At 47.0% G+C, this 16,481-nt stretch overlaps 1 protein-coding gene across 1 annotated transcript; it reads right to left on the reverse strand.

Annotated features, from left to right (window-relative positions):
• Nucleotides 1–583: 583 nt before the first annotated feature.
• On the reverse strand, nt 584–16,163 carry SF1 (splicing factor 1). The gene is given in 17 exon segments (XM_087943692.1): nt 584–717; nt 720–776; nt 779–926; nt 928–962; nt 965–997; nt 1,397–1,564; nt 1,690–1,746; nt 1,924–2,218; nt 2,408–2,588; nt 3,399–3,506; nt 3,601–3,716; nt 4,948–5,131; nt 5,669–5,758; nt 6,564–6,716; nt 9,224–9,299; nt 13,532–13,660; nt 15,619–16,163. Coding segments are annotated over 17 exon segments (2,343 nt in total). The 5' UTR covers nt 16,073–16,163; the 3' UTR covers nt 584–658.
• Nucleotides 16,164–16,481: the final 318 nt, after the last annotated feature.

A 16,481-nucleotide genomic window follows, 5' to 3' on the forward strand; every position in this document is an offset into this window, starting at 1 on the left:
AGCCATTCAATCAAGGAGGGGTCACCCCGGACCACAAAACTGCAGTGTAAAAAAGAAGAGGGGGGAAAAGACCCAAAGTTTCCAGGCGGATGGACTTCGGGAGAGGCGGAGAGGAAGGGTCTTAAAAGACGTGACCGAGACTTGGGGTGGGGGGAGAGAAACATCCCTTGACACACACACACACACCCCAGCTCAATTTGGTGCATGTGGCCTCCAAATGGTCGTCAAGAGGGGTTTAAAAAAAGCAGAGGGTTGAAATGGCTGCAGAGAGAACTGAAGAGGAGAGGAGAGGAGAGGAGAAAAAAGCCTATTTGGCAAGGAGAAGAAGGAGGAGGAGAAAAGGGGACCTGAATGCTTCCTCCCAACCCTCCGCCCCAGCCCCCTCCAGCCCCCCCGGACTTGGTCTCTCCCCCAAGGAGAGAGAGCAGGAGGTCCGGGTTCAGGAGAGCAGGCTCAGCTAGGGAAAGACACCCGCCCATCAGCCGAGAGGGGGGGATCCATCGGAGTCCCACCACACGTCCCCCAAAGAGAGACAACAAGGGCACAAAACTTTCCGGCTTTCGATGTCAGGCCAGCTCCCCCAACCCCCCAGTCCAATTCCTGGCTCTGTATTGGTGAGGAAAAAAGCAACAGGATAGGAAATAAAAAAAAGGGTTCTTCAGTTCTGGGGAGGGGGTGGCGGGGGGGCCGGGGGCATGCCGAAGGGCGGCAAGGCGGTACCCCCACCCCCATCATGGTGACAAAATTAGAAGGGTCCATGGGAGGCGGAGGAGGGGAGGCGCGTACATCATGGCCGCGGAGCCAGGCGGGGGCGGGGGAGGAGGGGGGGCCCCGGGGGGCAGCGGAGGCTGGACCCCGGGAGGCAAAGGCACCATGGAGGGGCTGCCTTGCATCTGAGGGGCCCCCGAAGAAGTGGCCGCCCCCCGCCTGCTGCTGCTGCTGCTGCTGCCATGGAGGGAGGCCCCGGTGCCAGCGCTCGTGGTGGTGGTCGTCGTATCTGGAGGCGGAAAGAGACCCGGGTCAGCCCGGAGCTCACGTCCAGGGCGGGTCCCACGAGGGGGAAATGGCTGACACCCCCCGTCCCACGGTGGAAGGAGAGAAGGCTCATCCGCTGAACCGCCCTGAAAAGGTTTTCCCGCCCTCCCAGGACCGAGGGCCCTTTTTTAGCCTCATCCCCCCCAAGGCCGTGGCTTAAGCGCCAGACTGGCCCTGCCTGGGGCCTGAGAAAGGTTACCCCCCAGGAGATGGCATGGAGTCAGCTTTCCGCAGGCAGGAGGGTGGCTATAATCAGGGGGGAGGGGGCACCCAGGCAGGCCTGACCCAGGGCGGGTGGCCCCCATCGGGGGGGGGGGAGACCGACCGAGGAGCGGAAGTCAAAAGAAGTGCCCTTACTCACTTTGCTGCCATGGCAAGGGGGTGCTGCTGCTGGGGGGCGGGGGAGGCGGCTGCTGTTGCTGCTGCTGCTGCTGCCATGGGGGGAGAGGACCAGAGGGAGGCGGGGGAGGCTGGCCACTGGGCGGAGGGGGCGGAGGGGGCATCATACCCATTGGAGGCAGCATCATACCTGCAGGGCCAGAGAGCCCGTTCAGCAGAAGGCGGGAAGCTCCCCAGCACACACACCCCCCACTCCGTTTGCTCTCCCCTCCCTCCCTCCCTCGCCTCGCAGGACCCCGTCAAGCCGCAACTCACCTTTTCCTTGGAGGCGATAGGCCCCAGAGCCCACTGGCGCATTGCCCAGGTACTGATCTTAAGGGAAGGAGAGACCGCAGCCTCAGCAACGGCGGGAAGAAAGCAGCCCCCCCCCACTTCCCGGGACCAAGCTCGCCACGAGCCCTCCAACCCCCCCCCCCTCCCCTCCAGTAGGCCCAGGAAGGGGGGCTCCCTGGCCTCCCCCCCCCTTGGGGGTTTCTGGCTTGTACTCACCCATGTGGTGGGGGCCAGGGTGCCCGTGGGGATGTGGCCCCTGGTTCATGGGGGGGTTGTGAGGCTGCATCCAAGGCGGGGGCCCGCTGGGGTTGTGCTGCATTGGGTGGCCGCCCCCGTGCCCCCCCATGCTCGACATGGGGTGAGGGAAATTGTGGGGGCCGCTTGGGCCCGTGGGTCCCCCGCCGCTGCTCCCGCTGCCGCTCCCGCTGCTGCCGCCGCCCCCGCTGCCCCCGTGCATGTTGTGGAAGGGCCTGCTTTCCGAAGGGCCAGAATTCATCCAGGGGGGGCGGCTCTAAGAGGAGGAAGGAACGCAGGAAAGGAGGGTCAGACCGACCGTCGGAGAGCGAGGAGGGACCATCACGCCACTGGGACGTCCCCATCCAAGCCGCAGGTCGGCAGCCGAGCAAAAGATGCAACTGCCCCCGTCATGGGACACCCGCTAGGGAAACACCTCCCCCCGTGGAAGGTTCCGGGTACTCACAGGAGGCGGCTGGCTGCTTCCTGGCCCCGACGGTCTTGGGCCACTGGCCAGGGAAGGGTTCGAGGGTCCGGAAGAGGATCCCACGGAAGCCGGTACCGGAGCTTCTCCCAGTTCAGCCATCAGAGACAAATACTCCTTGTCCATGCGGGCTTTATCTTGCGCCGACTGGGGATCGCCAGGCCTGTCCAGAGAAAAATGATGCTTGATGTCACGCACACTGCACTAAAATGTGGGGATGGCCCTGGGGGAGATAGATGGTGCCTAGCCTACGATTAGCAATGGGAGGCAGGAGCCCCCCATGATTTATAAGAGCCAGACACCTAGGAAGGAGGGCCTGTCATGCTTGGCTCCCTACGGAAACCCGGCTCCCAACCAGAGCAACAACAGCGGGAGGGAGGGAGGGAGAGCACTAGAATGCAGGGGGAGGTATCAGGGAGCGCAAAGGAATGCAAGTGAGACAAATCCGGCACCCCAAAGTCATCAGCTGGGAAAGTCCGAGGCGGAGACAGTCCCCAAAAGAAAGCGAGTGTAACGATTGGCTAGATGAAGTAGGACAATCAGAGGAAAAGGGGAAGTTTGCGCACAAAACTGTTCGAATTGGCTTTTCTGCTTCTGTACCCCTAGGAATCTTCGGGTAAAGGGATTACTCTTGCTCAAAAGAGGTGCCAGGAGTTTCCTTTCCTGGTTTAGCCCATGGCAGGGTTGACAGGACCGGCCCTCATGTGGACCAGGCAGCTAAAAGCAGCAGCAGGCCGTCGGCACCTTCAGACCGGCACGCTTGTATTCATGCAGCCTTAGGTGCTCGTGTGGGCTGTGCTTCCTGTCTGGTTTGCCTTGGAGGGCTGACAAACCCCAACACCCTGGGGGATCATTAGCACACAGCCGAATTGCAGAGGCCTTGAGCAGATTCCTCCAAGGGAGCACGGCAAGGGCACTGCAATTCAGCGCAAGGAGAAACCCAGAGGACGGCGAAGCGACTTCAGAGGCTTACCGGGCAAATTTGCAGTCCGATGCTATGTGTCCGGCTCCCCCACATTTGGTGCAGACGGTGGTATTGGTGATGCTGCGAGTCTCCGTGTTTTGCCATGGACGTAGAATCCTTCAGAGGAGAGAGAAGCGAATCAGAGCCGGGCTAAAGGAGAAAGGGCTCTTCCCTGCAGCCTCCCACCCAGGCTGTCCCCAACCCCTACTACCTGTTGTCATCTTCACGCAGTGTCCCGTTGAGACGGGCCAGCTCCCGCAGCTGCATCTTGCGCAGGTCATTCTGATCCTCGGGGGTCTCAATGCCTTGCTTCAGAATGTTCCTGATCTGGGGGAGACAAAAGGCCCACGTGGTTTCTGCCTCCCTTCCCCGAGTCTTCTCAAGAGCACCAGGGAGAGGACCGAGCGGCCACCTTCCTTTGGGGAAACACAGCTGGGCACCCCCGTCCAGGGATGTGGCTCACCACCCAAGAGGAATGTCCCTCAACCTTTTGCTGCTCCCCTCCCAATTTGAAAGGGGACGGCCCAAGAACCCATCTAAGACCAATAGTCTCTTGCCTCCACTTGACAAACAGCCAAATAATTTGAGAGGCATTCCAGGCAAAGCCTTAACTTCTGCTACCTTTTCTGCTAAATCAGAGACCCTCCCTTGAAAAAAAAAGACTGCAATGTTTCCCTGTGTCATAGGTGTGTGGGGGGTATGTGCATAATGGTCATCTTCTGAGAGCTGAAGGCAATGCAATTTCATGTTAATGTATGCAGATTAGCGTACATTTGAAGAGACAATAAAGTTCTATTGTATGGTGTTCAATTCTACTCTTCTGGAAGACCATACAAGGGACTGACATTTGATCAGGCTTAGGAAGAAAAGTGGGTTTCGGGGGGGGGGGGATCCTTGGCACCCACTCGGTTACTGCTCGTTCACTAGTTTCTATGGCAACCCTGGCGTCTTCCTCCTGATGGACTTGGCCTGAGAACATCAGCATCCTGGCACGGAAAGCCTAACTATCCTGCGGGATGGAACACGTCTTCCTGGTACTTAGGCGATGCACTTCCTGGAAATGGCGATGAACATGGTCTGAACTCTCCCTCCCAACCTCGTGTGGCTCAGGTTTTGGGACTGCGACGCCTGGAAGCTCTACCGGCCGAGACGTGTGCAGTCCCAACACAACTGCAGGGAGATCTTCAGTTCCACAAGGTCAAGCCATGGACATCACTTCCATTTCTAGCTAGCTACAAGGTAACGAAGGCATTTGAGAAATAAATACGGGCAGTCCTGCATTACGGCTCTTCCTTCAGCAACTGTTCAGAATGACGGTTTCTGCCTCTAAAGTGACAGCCATTGCAGCATCCCCAATTGTATATCCCAAATATTCCATGTTTGCTTTGTCTCACCGCTTCACTCTTAAAATGATGCTTTACCGAAGCTGCATTTATCCTCTGGTCACCATGTTTGAGGGGGTAGTTTGGATATAACTCGGCGTGATGTGCCTGCCTTGCTTCCGAGGGCAGGGCTACGTATCTTTTTACCCCAAGCCCAAGAGGCCCACGCGGCCTACCTGCTCCACAGCCTTCTTCACATTCTCCATCGTGTTGGCAGTGACCAAAGCATGCAGGGGCTCGTCTTCGCCAGGCAACATCTGGCCATCTTTCCGTCCGACCTTTCCTTCTTTCACGGATCCTTTACCCCGGATCATGATCTTGGCATTACACTCTTTTTCAATGTTTTTCAGTGTGTTGCCCCTGAAAAGGGATTGAGAGATTACATCAGGCAGCCAATGCTGGACAACCTGGTTTAACAGAGAAAGAGTTTCCACCAGTAACAGCCTCAAGTCTGGGAAATGGTACCTCACTATATAAAGGAATAGCAACAGCACTTAAGACTTATATCCCGCTTCACAGCCCTCTTTAAGCAGTTTGTTAGAGTCAGCCTCTTGCTCCCAACAATTGGGTCCTCATTTTACCGACCTCGGGAGGATGGAAGGCTGAATCAACCGTGAGCCTGGTATGAATTGGAACTCCTGGCAGTTGGCAGAATTAGCCTGCAATACTGCATTCTAGCCACCAGGGAATGATGCAATGGGTTCTAGATGAGCCTCCCCTTAGATTAAAACCACTAAAGGCTATGTCAGGAAAATATACTTTCCATACTTCATCTAGAATCACAGAGCACGTTTGCCCCGCTGGAGGTGTGGGTAACGCACTGCCACCACCATTTTATGCATCTGCCACCGCCACTCCCCCCACCCCGTCCCCATCATCCTTGAAGCATTTCCATACCTTGGTCCAATCAGAAGCCCAACAAAGTTAATCTCAGGATATTCATCCTGCGGAATCATCACCTTATCGCTCACTCGAGTTGCCGGAGGTCTGGAAAGAACGGACAAGAAACATTTACACACTCTTCCCTCCCTCATAAAACAAGACTGCACGGACTCCAAGAGTCTCTTGTGTCAAGACGTGCTAGAAGTAGGGACAACTTCGAAGTTTTGACCGTATCTTCCTCAAAAATAGTACAAATAATACAGGTAGTCCTCGACTTACAACTTTGTTTAGTGACCATTCAAAGTTACAACAGCAGTGATTCACTTAACAAGTGTAGCAGGAATAGTTGTAAAATGACTTAAGAAATTTTCCACTTAGGAACATAAATTTTTGGCACAAATGTAAGTGGAGGACTACCTGTAATCCCAAAGTTTTCCAAGTGTGGCTACTTGAACAACAGATAAGATTAAAATTCAGCATCGCGGCTGTTCATTTGTACAGACAAGACAGCATTACCTGCCCAGCAGTAAAGGACCACAAAGGCTCTTCAGGATTAAAAGCAACCGAAATGCCACGTATTCCCACTGTTCCTACATGACCTTTTTTAAGAGGGTCAGTTCAGAGCACCCCCTTGTTGTGAGATGAAGTTGGTGGTGATAAGGAGCAGCCACTCTTTTAAACCCCCTTATTGTGTCTGCCTGTCAGGTTGCCACGTTAGCTGAGGTTAGGGGACTCCCAAACAGCCCTTTAGCCTCTATTTCAGGGGTGTCAAACTCGCCGCGTCATGTGACATTTCACGTTTTTCGCCTTTGTGGAGCTGGGGTGGGCGTGGCCCGTGGCCCGCCCATTTTGACACCCCTGCTCTGTCTGAACGCCCCCTGCAGATCAAGGAGTCCAGCTTCTGACGTACTTGTAATCAGCCGGTGGCTTGAAGTCTGGATTGAGAGCCACCATCTCTGTTATCAGATTGTGCCTCTCTTCTTCGAGCTTCTTCCGCGTCCGGAATTCCCGGGTGTTCAAGCGCTTCCCCTCGCTATTGTAAATTGGTTCAGGGGAAGGAGACCTGTGGGGGAACAACGTCCAGTGATTTCTCACGGGAGAGAAAACATTCAAGGCCACTTATTAAGTACTGGCTCACCTCAACTCTAGTGTAACTCAGAAAAAAAAAAATTAAAAGAGACCACAGGAAAGGAAGGTGTAAATTTTCAAATCCATTAATGTGACATGGATAAGGCAGTTAATGGCAAACCACCGCCAGAAGGAAAAATCTGGGGGGTGTTTACTGGGGAGAAGGAAGGAAAACAGTGTCAGACATAGCCATGACAACAGCTCTGCCATGAGTGTGCCTATTAAAAAAGGGGAGGGGGCAGGGAAGATGGAGAAAGTTGATTCACACAGAGAACAAACTTTCCAACTTCATTATTCCACGGAGCCATACATTAGAAAGAACCCTGCCACAGGAGATAAATCAATGAAGAATTATTCAGGTTAACTTTGGACTTTGTTTTTTTTTTTTTAAACATCAGGAAGTAACAAGACAGGTTAGGCTTCTATCAAATTCTTGCTGGCAATACAGATTAAGCCTATTCAACTGGCACCACGTGAAAGGGTTAATGTTTCTGTGCTGGCTTTACCTTCTGCTGCTGCATCAAGACCAAATGAAGCTGTTTATTGTGTCAGGAAATGGTTAAGGTACAAATTGAGCAAATGTACCCTTCTCATGCCACGTTCTGGGCCTTTAAAACCACTAGAGACAGACCTGCTTTCTCCATGGGGTTCAGGTACCCAGAGAGCAGAGATTTTAACAAAGGAAAACGTTGCCGTTAAAAATAAAATTAACTTAATTTTACCACAGCTGGGCTTATGGCTTATTTTTTTTTAACCACACCTCTAGAATTCTGGTTAATATTATGGATCTTCCCCCCCCCCCAAACATATTGCAATAAAAATTTAGAATCAGCTGCAAGAAGGGAAGAGATGTTGGTCATGTTATGTTAAAAAAATATACATCCTTCAAATAATGAGAATTTAAACCCTGTGATTTTAGTTAGACGATCTCTATTTTCTAGCGGGTTAAAGTGATTGATTACAGCCAGTTGATCCCCATGTCTTCTCAGCCTGAAGTGAATCATCAACACAAGAATATGAAATAAAATTGTCAGGTTTGGTAAGGAGTGATCATGTCTAAATTACACTTCCATTACTAGGACCCAAATTGGCCTAACCAACCCAAAAGGTGAACATTGTCCCTCATCCGCAATGGCTAGCCAGTTTTAAAAAAACTCATTCACTAATTTAATAATTTTAAAAGACACATGCAGACATGAAATAAATTGATTAAACCTTATGAGTTTCAAACTTATTATATACCTAATGGTTTCACATTTACAATAATAACAGATGCCCTTTTGCAAGTATATAAAACAATTCATTTTTAATAAATGAAGAGTTATCAAATATTTTAACCAGTATGGTCTCATCCAAAGAAACATTATTCAACAAACATCTTATATATATATATATATATATGAGTAACATAACCCCTTGTTTTGTATTAACCTCATTCACCTGTTAAATTAAAACCAACCACCCCATGTCATTCTTATAAACATAAAAAGAACACCAATCTACTCCCACCATGAAGTTCACGTATTATGTTTAAATCTAAATCCCATCATTATATTAAAAAGCAAGCCAAAAAGGCATTTCACAGCTCTTTGTAACAGGCAATATAGTATCTTAAGAGCTACATTTAAAACTCTCTTGCAAGGCATCCAAAAGTTTTAGCAGCCTCACTTTTATTTATACCTCCAAATTGCCATTTCAGATGGGCTAAATTTAAGGAAAGGCTTTCTTCCATATTCCCATTTTTTAACAGCAAGTACTGGCTTGTAAGTTGTGTATAATGTGGCTAAAACACAACTTCCAGCTTATACCTTCTGATAAATTATTTTAATAAGCCAATTTTTTTTGAAAATCAAACCATGTGCATGTTAATTATTTAGGGATGACCCTTGATCCCAACACCACAGGTGTCCAATTCTGTGCACTTGTAGGTACGTAGTGCCCAGACCGCAAGATACTGGCCACTGCTATGTAGTAGCTGTTACCAAAGAAACTGGTTAGTGCACACCCTTCAGCCACCACTGCAAAATACTGCAAAATCAGCGGTCAGAAAAAGTTCCCAGACTGCTCTCAGTCAGCAACTGGGCTGAGAATTCCTCAGCGTGAACCTGTGAGAAAGACCTCTGGACTCTGCCAGGACCAGCACTGCACATGTTAAAATGAGTTGGCCACCATGCATTTCCCCCCCCCTCCCTCCAAGTCAGGTTAAGCATGACAGCCTACACAGGCTTATCAACCCCACATCAAAGATGAAACCTGATCTCTTTCTGGTCTGGCTTCACACATTCCCTACCAGTCAGATCTTGGCTACCACCTGTCAAGTCAGATCACTGAAGGTATTTCATTAGGAAGGAACTTCATTGAATTGACATTATGATGCCACCAAAAATTTATTGAAAAAGGTAAAAAGTGTTACTGTCAGCTGGTTAAAACTGTTTTCCCAACCTGTCCTCAGGGTTAGGGGGGATGCCCAGGTCTCCTGTGCGCAGTTTACGAGTCAGGTCTTCTATCTGCAGTTGCACTGGAAGAAACCAGGTTAGGAAAGAAAAAAGGATGGAAAAAAAGACAATGTTACCAAAAAACATCTGAAATCTCAACATCAAAGCATGAAGAACTGGAGAATTTGCAAGGGATGACTGATAACATCAACGTAAGAATGAGGAGACCTTACAATGGTTATGTCAGCCAAATAAGTTTACCAGGAATCCAGAAACGGCCCTTTTTATTTCTAAGCAAGTCTTAAAAAACAATTATTCATCAGAAAGCAAGACAATAATTCAAGATTTTTTAAAAAGGAAGTTTTTGACTGAGTCTGACATCTAAGCCACTGAAAAATAACCATCTTAACTTGCTGTAACTTGCTGACAGATTTCCATAGGAATTAAAATATCATTAATTCTTACTCTTACATCAGATCAGCCTCAGTGTCTTATGCGTATTATAGTTACAGTACATAACCAGAAACATCTTTTTGGGGATTATGGTTTACACGTCTTGTTTCTCCTAACTCATAAATACTAAATGCTGGTAACGTATGATTGATAAAATCTTACACCTGTATAAACTAAACACTGAAATACACAGTTATGCAAAATCTTAACAAGCGTTCTTTCACTTGTTGGTTATCCAATTCTGCATAGAGACAATGAATACCTAAAGGCAGGACTAATAAATGTCAGATATTTAGTTACTTTTTTAAAAAGATCCGTAATGTAACATTTGAATCCGAGTGCAAGACAACTAAGACAACTAATACTATCAACTAAAGAAGGGTATCAAGACAGAGCACAGTCCTTAACTTCTTTGATGGAAAGTCGCATGTGTAGAAGAATATGGAAGAGGGAGATAACAGTGTCTTGAAAAAGGGAATAATGCTATCATCTATACAGTATCTGCTTCTCTAGCGTATGACTGTGTTTCATGTTTTTGCCAAAAACTGGTGTTTACTTCTGGCTTTTGGCAAAAATGGCCCACAGCAAATCATCAGTTTGCTTTATAGCTGTGGCAGTCTTTACAAGGAAGTGCAAGAAAGATCATAAAAACGGATCCTGGCGCACCGTGACCTGTTTTACGACAGTCACAACTTATGACTGTAAGGGGCAGGTTCCATTATGGTTGAAAGTCCAGGATTGCTTGTAATTTGTGGGAAATGATGGGTGGTTTTAAGTTCAGAAGAAAACATTTTCCATTTCATGCACACCCATACCAAGGTCCCTCTTCTACAGGGATAAAAACTGGGAAAACACCACTGGCTCTTAGAAGAGTTCTTCCAGTATGTCACTGGGCTGGTGGGCATATTTGAAATGGCTTTTATGAAATGGGTACCATGGGGGATACAGCCAACCAGAAAGTACCCATTTACCAGGCAGGAAGCTAGCAAGGCTGATCCCTGCTACTCTTCCACTATCCCAAGATACTTTAAACCAGGGGGTCCCCAACCTGCAGTACGTAGCCCAATACTGGGCTGAACTGGGCCGTGAAACCAGCAGGCACACGTGTGTAGCTCCACTGGTGCAAGCAGTGGGCGTGTGCATGAAACCCATCTCCGCTCCCCGGCAGTCCATGGAGCCGGAAAGGTTGGGGGCTGCTGTTCTAAACTCCCTCTGCTCCAGAGAGCAGCAGAAGAACTGGGCTAGGCGGCCTAAGTGGAGCCCAAGGACAAACTCAGGCTTTTCTGTCTTCTGTTTTCCAGGGTTCTGCAGTATGTGACTCTTTCCTGCACGTACTTTTTAATTTCATTTTTTTTAAAGTTAAATCAGGCAGGACAAGAAAACCTAGCAGGCCTCAAGGGATACATTTCCAAACCTACATTAGAGATCCAGGAATACTAGAGTAGAACACTTGTAACCTTTTAGGAGATTATATTAATTAACGCAACCATGGTCTATCAACATTTTTCATTCTTTTCCTTTACTGGTTATTTTGTTTGCTTTTCATTATCTTTTGCTTATTTTCAAATGCTAGCAAGCAGGATACCTTTCAAAACAGAAAGGAAGGGCTATAAAGATGCAAAGCAAGAAAATTCATTCGTTTCTGAATAAAACAAAGCCTACACAGAAGGTATCAGAAAGTGTCTCTATAAAATCACACAGAAAATAATTTTGAACTGATCTGTCTTTCCAAATCAACTTTTATTTTCATGCTCAAATAGAAATATTGGCAGTAAAAGGCATGGATCTAGAATTATGTATTAATTTTTAGGCATGTGTAATTTTTAGACATTTTATCAAGTCAAAAAACCTTTCATTTATTGTTAAATAAATGAATAAGTGCAACTATGTTGCAGATCAAGGGGTAAGATCAAGCATCTTATTTATTGGCAGGCAAAAAAGATATTTTAGATAATTTGTCTCAAGGTGAAGAAGTGAAAACAGAATTCATTTCCAAGAATCGAAACACAGAGCCTAAAATTCAGAGGCCAAGCATTCCTGTTTCAGAACCTGTAAAAGTGCTTGGCTCCGTTTCAGATTCTGTTACAAGATATGGTTTTGTTTCCTTGGATCCGTTATATTTCAAGAACACAGACAACTCCAAAAAGTTTAGAGTTTATACTATTTCCAAATGTTCATAATCTCAAACATTTTAAACTCTTTCCTTCAGAAGAGTCTGGTATTTTTCACAACTGCTCTCTCTTTAATGGAATTTGCACTATTAAACTGAGGTGATATTTCATACCTGCTATTAATAGTGGCAAATGATAAATTATCCAGTTGCAGGCAGTTTCATGTATCAGGAGCCTCTTACAGATATGCCCCTGAATTCTTGTGGATGCGCATGGACCTTTGCTTGGTAGGGCTAAGGAGAGCCACACCCTCCCATTAATTATCTTTCTTGACTGAACTGCAAAGCCCACCTTGAACACTCCAGTAAACGAAGGGTGGCACTCCTATCTCCGCACAGACTGAGAATTCTGATCCAATTCTATCCATTCACACACTGAACTGAATTTTACAAAAATATTAGAAATTTACATTTCTAAATCCAATGACTCAAACACCAGAGAATGCTTGACTATTCATAAGTTTGCTGAATCGGTATCATTTATTTTCTGCAGAATTAGTTTGCACAGTGCATCTTCATTAAACTGAATAGTGTTGAGCCCATTGAAATAAGCCAAAAATCAACTTCAGAAATGTAAAGAAAATGGCCCCTTTTCAACTGCAGTGTGGAAATATTGATTTTTCAAACCAGCATTAAATGATATGTTTTTCATTTTCTTGATGCAGAAACTCAGGGATCACGATGACAGTCTGATATCTGATTTCTGAGCAGCCTTCAGTAGTGCTATGGATAGCTGATTATTTTATTTCAAAATTCTCAGTGAATTATGCAAAAGAAAGGAGTTTTAAAATTGCTGTGCAACCCAAATGCAACAAATAGGAATTTAAACAGCTGTAAGTTATGAAAAACCTGTTTTATATAAAGGCAAGGATTGCATATAGTAATCAACATTAGAAAATCCTAGCTGATTTCAGTCCCGGCATTGATCGACATTGACATGTACATATCACATTTCCTAACACAAAATAAAAACAATGTTCATTCCTTTGTACAATACAATGACAGTTACCACCCCCAGTTCCACAATTAACAGACCCAACATCGTAATTCCCATTGAACCAAGCAGTATCCCTTTCCCAGCAAGTATGTACATTTGACTTCAGAGCTCAGAGCTAACCTATCAGAGCCCACTCTCAAAGTATTTGAGGATGACAAAACAAAACAAGTTAGAAGACTTTCTTCTCATTGGTCTTCATCATTCTGGATACTCAATTTTAGATTTGAAAAATTAGCATCACCACACAAGAGAAAATGAAAGGGAACCATGGTTAGATTAGTTTGCTATATTTCACTGCGAAAGAGGTACTTGCTTTCAAACAAAAACAGCCTGAAAAGGGATTCTTAAGTGTTCTCAGCTAGCAAGGAGTCTATGAAGATATCCAGAGACCCTGCCAATAAGTTTGCCAATCAAGTGAATGTCAGCAAGTTTTAATCCATCATCTCGACCGACTGTGCCACTTCTACCATGCCTGTGGAGGACACTGGTTCAATTAAACAGGACAGGGAGCTGGGAGGGAGCCCAAGTCACTCTTTAAGTGGAGACAGGTTTATTTATTTAAATAAGGAAGACAAGGCTGCCATAACCAAAGTTCTCAAAAACACACATTGAAAATGCCTCAGACAAACAGTTAACTGGAAACTGCTTCTGAATCGGTACTGATATAAAGAACAAAAACTAGAACAAGCATTTACCTATGTAAGCTCTTTCTTGTTCACGGGTAAGCCCAGGAGGGATGACTGTGGGCATGCCAGGAATGATCGTCTTCTGCTCCATGGTGTCTTGATTCCACCTGCTCCTCTTCCTCTTTTTATTAGGGTAATCTACAAAACAAAATGTAATGTATAGGACCAGGTATCCCATGGCAATATAGCTAACTTTGTGGTTAGCTATATGTGGTTGGAAATATAGCTAACTTTGGCCCTGCATACATACACTTTTCATATTTCACATACGAACACATTTCTTGTCCCAAATCCTTATAAGCAAGATCAGACTGGGAATATGGCCAACTGTCTTACAACCAGGAAACCATTTTTTTAGTTCTCCAAAATTGGAAATCCCCCCCCCCCTTTAGACATATATGTCCAGCACAAATATTTAGTATCATTTGATAAAAATTCAGATGTGAGTAAAGTGAATAAATCTTATAATTGGAACAGCAAAGCAAGAACCAGGTAAAAAACTTAAAAATTAAACCATGCCATTTTGCCTACACATCTTAAAACTTTCCAAGCTTGAGAAATATTGTACTGTCTTTAATGATTTAACAGTGCTATATTATAGTAATTAAAAAACAAAATTTAGTCTTTTAGTTTCTTTTTTAATACTATAGCTTCATTAATATTTTCCTTCCGGTAATTCCCGTCTAATGTGAAAGTTAATATAAGTGTACATTATTTTAAAGACTGTTAGTAAAATTCAAAACAACAAAGACTAAGGTGATACTTCACTTAATTAACAGTAAAAGAAAAACTATTATAATCATGTTAGTGATGTCATGTAAAATTATTCCAATAGTCATCAGTTATGACATAACAATCTCTTTGGATACAAGGCAGCATTAGATAATCCCACACAATTCCTTTTATAGATAATAAACACATGAAGATATAAAGTTGGCATAAAACATTTATGATATATATCCAAACTTTTTATCAAAGGACATGTTAACTTGGACAAAATTAGCGTTCTGGATTTGCTCAATATAGTGAACAATCACAAATTGTATGGCTTACACCACAGAGGGGGGAAAAAACCTAAATAGCCTTTTAACTGATCAATCTTGACATGCTCTATTACAAATGGGTCATCACTGGCCTGCCTAAGTGTGAGTATAAAAGTCTGCTTAAGTGTAATTCAACTTTGTGTATAGACCACACTACTTTCATCAGACTTTAAATACTATTTTTATATTTCAATATTGTACACCACTCATGGTGCCTCCGCAAGGGAGATGATAAAGTTAATAAAGAAATGGCAATATTTCCAAATCCTAGAATGCAGTTTGCAATCCTGTCCTTCTTGCAAAATAAATAAAACAAAAATTTACAGAAAGATACCTAGGAAGTGAGCATATTTTAGTAAAGGCCATGTTTAGAGAAGAAATACAAATTCACATAACTAGCTTGTCTGTAAAGATAGGGCACATGTTCGCATACTGGCTAATTATGGGGGAAAAAGAAAATGGGGGGAAGGGGCAAATCTGGCTTCTGCAGCGTTTCTCAACCCTGGAAGCATGAAGATGGGTGGACTTCAACTCCCAGAATTCCTCAGCCACCATGCTGGGCGAGGGAACGTTGGGAATTGTACCCACCCATCTTCAAGCTTGCTGAGGGATGCTGGGAGTTGTAGTCCGCCTATCTTCAAACATGCTTAGGGGATTCCTGGGAGTTGTAGTCCACCAATCTTGAAGCATGCTGGCTGGGGAATTCTGGGAGTTGAAGTCCAGTATCTTAAAGTGGCCACGGTTGAGAAACACTGGGCTAACGTGTTTGATTTAGGATGCATGAAAAAGAAATAGGAAGGGCCTCAAAGGCACTTTTTAGTCTGCATAAAAGTCCCAAATCGCCCACAGTTGCTGTAAAAAAAAAAAGGGGGGGACACGGGTCAAGGAGGGTCGGCACTTAGGCCACCCGGACCGTCGTAGATTAGAACGAGAGGAGAAAATGCCCAGAAGGCGGTAAAGCAGAACCACATCATTCAAATACTCGGACGCGATCAGAGTCGCCCCACCGGGACATCCCCCGCCCCAATACACCGCGATTACCACCCCACTTGCCTGAGTTGCCGGCCCCGGCCTGGCCAACCTCGTCCTGCTGTAGAAGGTGGAGGTGCTGGGGCGGCGGCGGCTGCTCGAGGCCCATCGGCTGCTGGGGAGGCGGGGGCGAAGGAAAGCGGTACTGGCCGTACTGGGCCGGCTGAGGCTGCTGGGCCTGCGGGGGTGGCGGCGGCGGCGGCTGAGGCTGCTGCGGGGGTGGTTGAGGCTGCTGAGGCGGCGGCGGAGGCGGCGGCGGAGGGGGAGGCGGCGGCAACGCGGCGAAGGGAAACCCGGCGGCCGCCATGAGGCTCGGGATGGCCGGCTGAGGCTGGGCCTGCGCGGGGCCTGGAGGTGGCGGCGGAGGCGGCGGGCCTTGCATCACTAATCCGGGAGGAGGAAGCGGATAGCCGGTCTTGCCCGGCGGCGGGGGCGGATGCAGTTTCCCCAGAGGCGTCGCGTTGGCCCCGGTCGCCATAGGCGGAGGGCCTACACTGAGGGGCGCAATGGCGTCGGAGGCTTCGCGAACATTCCACGCCACCGCTTTCCCTCACAAAGGCGGCCGGCGCCGATTGGTCGCCTCGCTTGTCCCTCACGGACCTGCTCGGCGTCCTGTTGGCTGGAAGTTACATTGCTCTCTCGGCTTCCTACGGCGATTGGAGGAGATTCGTCCTCCGGGAAGGGATTGGCGCGGAGGAGCGATAGAGGCGGGTTAAAAACTCATTGGACAGAATCTTTGTCACCTAGATGGAAAGCATGGTTTCGCCGTTGCACGTTGGTTCTCAATCTCGGAGGGCGGGATGATTTAGGAACGAGCGAGACTAGATGATGGGCGGGCTCCAGGACCTGAATACGAGAATCTGATTTGTCAAACGCCAGAGCTTGCG

This window comes from Notechis scutatus, chromosome 14 (genome assembly GCF_049901735.1).
Source record: "Notechis scutatus isolate UNSWTSFEM ecotype Mainland chromosome 14, rNotScu1.2, whole genome shotgun sequence".
NCBI classification, from domain to species: domain Eukaryota; kingdom Metazoa; phylum Chordata; class Lepidosauria; order Squamata; family Elapidae; genus Notechis; species Notechis scutatus.